This window comes from Oncorhynchus gorbuscha, linkage group LG24 (genome assembly GCF_021184085.1).
Source record: "Oncorhynchus gorbuscha isolate QuinsamMale2020 ecotype Even-year linkage group LG24, OgorEven_v1.0, whole genome shotgun sequence".
NCBI classification, from domain to species: domain Eukaryota; kingdom Metazoa; phylum Chordata; class Actinopteri; order Salmoniformes; family Salmonidae; genus Oncorhynchus; species Oncorhynchus gorbuscha.
In genome coordinates, this window is record NC_060196.1 from 9,510,305 (window position 1) to 9,516,304 (window position 6,000).

General features: G+C 45.4%; 1 protein-coding gene across 14 annotated transcripts in view; it reads left to right on the plus strand.

Moving 5' to 3' along the window:
• The window catches only part of LOC124011990 (teneurin-3), a 360,816-nt gene that overhangs the window by 160,527 nt on the left and 194,289 nt on the right, over positions 1-6,000 (plus strand). For all 14 annotated transcript variants that reach the window (XM_046325296.1, XM_046325297.1, XM_046325298.1 and 11 more), the window contains one exon: positions 5,578-5,809. In XM_046325296.1, the coding sequence (XP_046181252.1) occupies positions 5,578-5,809 (232 nt within the window). The remainder of the gene's footprint in view (positions 1-5,577; positions 5,810-6,000) is intronic.

Here is a 6,000-nt window from a genome sequence, read left to right on the forward strand (position 1 = left end):
TTTCCTCCACATCATTCTCTCTCACTTCTTTTGTCTCCCTTCGTTCTGGGGTTGCCCATAGAAACAAGTCTAGTACCAAACCCCAAACTGACCTCAGACCAGTGTCTATAGGCCTTGTTGTCATCCTACTCTACATGACGCCTGGTAGCCCATAGAGAAACAGTGTGAGACCAGATGCTGTGTCAACATGCCACTGACTATTGACTCCGCGCTGCCAAGGACACTACCAGGGCCCAGATGACATGCCACCGCTCCCCCACCGACAGGCATCGCGGGTGGGCTACAAACACTCAGCTTGGTGGGGTGGCTGAAGGGCTGGTTTGAGGGATGGCGGGAGAGGGGGGTGTTTACGCACATGTCATGGGCGATCACTATCGACTGTCACTGCTGATGTCCCCTCAACCCTGGTGATGTGTGTGTGCACATCAACGTGAATAGAAACGGGGACAATAGCACGGATCATCTCCATCTCAACAACCACAGTCACATCACCCGGTGCACTGTACCGTCGCGTTCCCTCGCGATAAGCCATATCTTCCTCTCATAATCCCTGTGTATCATCAGAACCTACTCACTCAATCAACTCACATGAAGTGTTATTTGTCACATGCGCCGAATACAACTGGTGTAGACTTCCCCGTCCATTACCATATCAATGTAGAGCTACATACAGGAAGTTCCATTACCATATCAATGTAGGGCTCCATACAGGAAGTTCTATTACCATATCAATGTAGGGCTCCATACAGGAAGTCCATTACCATATCAATGTAGGGCTCCATACAGGAAGTCCCATTACCATATCAATGTAGGGCTCCATACAGGAAGTACCATTACCATATCAATGTAGGACTCCATACAGGAAGTACCATTACCATATCAATGTAGGGCTCCATACAGGAAGTACCATTACCATATCAATTTTTTTTAATTAAAAAAAAAATGTAACCTTTATTTTACTAGGCAAGTCAGTTAAGAACAAATTCTTATTTACAATGACGACCTAGGAACAGTGGGTTAACTGCCTGTTCAGGGGCCGAACGACAGATTTGTACCGTGTCAGCTCGGGCGTTTGAACTTGCAACCTTCCGGTTACTAGTCCAACGCTCTAACCACTAGGCTACCCTGCCACCCCATGTAGGGCTCCATACAGGAAGTTCCATTACCATATCAATGTAGAGCTACATACAGGAAGTTCTATTACCATATCAATGTAGGGCTCCATACAGGAAGTTCCAGTACCATATCAATGTAGAGCTACAAACAGGAAGTTTCAGTACCATATCAATGTAGAGCTACAAACAGGAAGTTCCATTACCATATCAATGTAGGGCTCCATACAGGAAGTCCCATTACCATATCAATGTAGAGCTACATACAGGAAGTTCCATTACCATATCAATGTAGGGTTCCATACAGGAAGTTCCAGTACCATATCAATGTAGAGCTACAAACAGGAAGTTCCAGTACCATATCAATGTAGAGCTACAAACAGGAAGTTTCAGTACCATATCAATGTAGAGCTACAAACAGGAAGTTCCAGTACCATATCAATGTAGAGCTACAAACAGGAAGTTTCAGTACCATATCAATGTAGAGCTACAAACAGGAAGTTCCATTACCATATCAATGTAGGGCTCCATACAGGAAGTCCCATTACCATATCAATGTAGAGCTACATACAGGAAGTTCCATTACCATATCAATGTAGGGCTCCATACAGGAAGTTCCAGTACCATATCAATGTAGAGCTACAAACAGGAAGTTCCAGTACCATATCAATGTAGAGCTACAAACAGGAAGTTTCAGTACCATATCAATGTAGAGCTACAAACAGGAAGTTCCAGTACCATATCAATGTAGAGCTACAAACAGGAAGTTTCAGTACCATATCAATGTAGAGCTATATACAGGGAGTTTCAGTACCATATCAATGTAGAGCTACAAACAGGAAGTTTCAGTACCATATCAATGTAGAGCTACAAACAGGAAGTTCCATTACCATATCAATGTAGAGCTACATACAGGAAGTTCTATTACCATATCAATGTAGGGCTCCATACAGGAAGTTCCAGTACCATACCAATGTAGAGCTACAAACAGGAAGTTTCAGTACCATATCAATGTAGAGCTACAAACAGGAAGTTCCATTACCATATCAATGTAGGGCTCCATACAGGAAGTCCCAGGAAGTTCCATTACCATATCAATGTAGGACTCCATACAGGAAGTTCCAGTACCATATCAATGTAGAGCTACAAACAGGAAGTTTCAGTACCATATCAATGTAGAGCTACAAACAGGAAGTTCCAGTACCATATCAATGTAGAGCTACAAACAGGAAGTTTCAGTACCATATCAATGTAGAGCTATATACAGGGAGTTTCAGTACCATATCAATGTAGAGCTACAAACAGGAAGTTTCAGTACCATATCAATGTAGAGCTACAAACAGGAAGTTCCATTACCATATCAATGTAGAGCTACATACAGGAAGTTCCATTACCATATCAATGTAGGGCTCCATACAGGAAATTCCAGTACCATATCAATGTAGAGCTACAAACAGGAAGTTCCAGTACCATATCAATGTAGAGCTACAAACAGGAAGTTTCAGTACCATATCAATGTAGAGCTACAAACAGGAAGTTCCAGTACCATATCAATGTAGAGCTACAAACAGGAAGTTTCAGTACCATATCAATGTAGAGCTATATACAGGGAGTTCCAGTACCAGATCAATGTGGAGAGGTAGGAGGAATCAGAGGTAGATATATACATGGAGGCCGGGTAAAGTGACTAGACATCATGATAGATAAAAAACGTTATTTACATTTACATTTAAGTCATTTAGCAGACGCTCTTATCCAGAGCGACTTACAAATTGGTTATTAGAGGTAGATATGTGCATGGAGACAAGGTAAAGTAACTAGGCATCAGGATAGATAATAATAACAACAACACATTTTAAATAGCCAGGCTGCCATGTGAAGAAAAGGAGAGAAGAGAGGAAGCTGGAAGTGGTGTGAAGAATCAAGCTCCCCAGGGAGGGAGGATAGCTTGGGGGATGTTTGGGAGGATAGCGGGGTCTCGTATTACAAGTGGTTTGTATGTAATCCAGGACCAACGTAAAGGGGATTTGGGTCTATAGCTAGAGCTCAGTGCTGATTCCATAGACCGAGAGGCAGAGAGACCGAGAGGCAGAGAGACTGAGAGGAAGAGAGAACGAGAGGCAGAGAGACCGAGAGGCAGAGAGACCGAGAGACCGAGAGGCAGAGAGACCGAGAGGCAGAGAGACCGAGAGGCAGAGAGACCGAGAGGAAGAGAGACCGAGAGGCAGAGAGACCGAGAGGAAGAGAGACCGAGAGGAAGAGAGACCGAGAGGCAGAGAGGAAGAGAGACCGAGAGGAAGAGAGACCGAGAGGAAGAGAGACCGAGAGGCAGAGAGACCGAGAGGAAGAGAGACCGAGAGGAAGAGAGACCGAGAGGCAGAGAGACCGAGAGGAAGAGAGACCGAGAGGAAGAGAGACCGAGAGGAAGAGAGACCGAGAGGCAGAGAGGAAGAGAGACCGAGAGGAAGAGAGACCGAGAGGCAGAGAGACCGAGAGGCAGAGAGACCGAGAGGCAGAGAGACCGAGAGGAAGAGAGACCGAGAGGAAGAGAGACCGAGAGGAAGAGAGACCAACAGAGAGAGACCAACAGAGAGAGAGAGAGAGACAATAAAAACCCTCCAACCCAAAAAGGCATGTGGTGTTGATGGTACCGTCAATGAAATGATCAAATATACAGACAACAAATACCAATTGGCTTTACTAAAACTCTTCAACATCATCCTTAGCTCTGGCATCTTCCCCAATATTTGGAACCAAGGACTGATCACCCCAATCCACAAAAGTGGAGACAAATTTGACCCCAATAACAACTGTGGGATATGCATCAACAGCAACCTTGGGAAAATCCTTTGCATTATCATTAACAACAGACTCGTACATTTCCTCAGTGAAAACAATGCACTGAGCAAATGTCAAATTGGCTTTTTATCAAATTACCGTACAACAGATCATGTATTCACCCTGCACACCCTAATTGACAAACAAACAAAACAAAGGCAAAGTCTTCTCATGCTTTGTTGATTTCAAAATAGCCTTCGACTCAATTTGGCATGAGGGTCTGCTATACAAATTGATGGAAATTGGTGCTGGGGGGAAAACATACAACATGATAAAATCCATGTCAACAAACAACAAGTGAGTGGTTAAAATAGGCGACAAACACACACATTTCTTCCCACAGGGCTGTGGGGTGAGACAGGGATGCAGCTTAAGCCCCACCCTCTTCAACATATATATCAACAAATCTGCATCACCCGGCCTCACCCTACTAGAATCTGAAGCCAGGAACCCAGCACCCCGGAATTAAAACACTATCTCTGCTCTTTTCCTTACTTTCGCTGTTTGTGTGTGGGTGTCTGTGTGTGTCTGTGTGTGTATGTGTGTGTCTGCCGGCAATAGTTGTGTGGGAGTTTGAATAATAATGACTGTTTCAGTTGGTTGTTTATGAGAGTGTGTGAGTGGTGTGTGTGTGGCGGCAATGTGTGTTAGGAGGTAATTGCTGTAGAAGAGCCTCCACAACACTGCAGAGCACGGTAGACTGCAGGGCTGTGAAGGTCATTAGTTCTACCAGCCTCGTAATCAGATATGGAACGTTCAGTTAAGAACCGTAATGAAACGTCTGCTGTTGATCTCTCACTGATGGTCTCCCCGGCGAGCTCGGAGAATATCTGGAGGAATAGCTAGAATCTCCCCTCTTCTTCCTCTCTTCACCCCTCCCTCATTTAAACACCGCTCTAGGAGAATAAGATCGCTGAAATATCCTCTCCTCCCGCCGCCACCTCCTTGTTTGCGCTTTACTCACACACACTAGCCTTCTCAGACTGTAACCCAGAGGGCAGAATAGAGGCGGTCTAACCTGTGACGACGTTCGCTGTAAACTGTTGTTCTCTGACCGGTTTTATCATTTGTCTCCCCTAGTCACCCCCCCCCCCCCGTGTGTAACCCCCTGTAATCATCATCTCTGAGACGTTGTCAGTATTAGAACAGCCATCTTTCAGGCTCTGAGGTAAACCGAGCAGTACTGAGGGAGGGGGGGGGGGCTTGAGTGTTCGTGAGCTTGTTTGTGAGTGTGTGTGTGGCAGCAGTGTTCACTGGTTTAGTCCATCATTGTAGTGTTGTAATAGCAGCCAGATGTTGTGTTGTAATGATGCCTGCGCTCATCCAGATAGGTTTACTTAAGTGGGATGATTAATTACCCAGGATGGTAGCATATGGGAGAGAGAGAGATTGAGAGACAGAGAGAGCGAGAGAGTGAGAGACTCCAGAGTCCCAGTGAGCATCAGTACATTTTACTGAACACAATATTCTGTTGTTGAACGTTTCTTGTGTGGGGGGCTGTCATCCTTTTGTCATCTTTGTTTGCTCAAACCTGTAACTAACTAACTAATTCACAGGTATTTTCCTTTCTCCATCAAACTCCAAAATCATTAACCCTTCGCAATATCTTATGTCCTCTCCTATACAGAGCAACCACCCAATCACCACCAGCAGGGCCAGTCCACGCTGCCGCCAGCCCTGCCTCCCCACAAGCAGCAGCCGTTGGTCACCGCGCTCAACCACAACTCCCTGAGCAGCCGTAACCGTAACCCCAGCCCGGCCCCACCGGCCGCCCTCCCCGCCGAGCTGCAAACCACACCCGAGTCCGTGCCGCTGCAGGACAGCTGGGTCCTGGGCAGCAATGTGCCACTGGAGAGCAGGTAAGATTTGAATATATAAAAAAAATACATGGCAACTGTATTAAACATGAATTAAGAAAACCTGGCTACCCAAATCTCAAATCTGGTAACAGATTGCTTTAAATCAAGGCATTATGCATACCTTGAAAACATAACCAGTGATAGGCAACTAAATTCAGCTGCGGAATGATTTTTGTCAGAGCTGAGGCTAG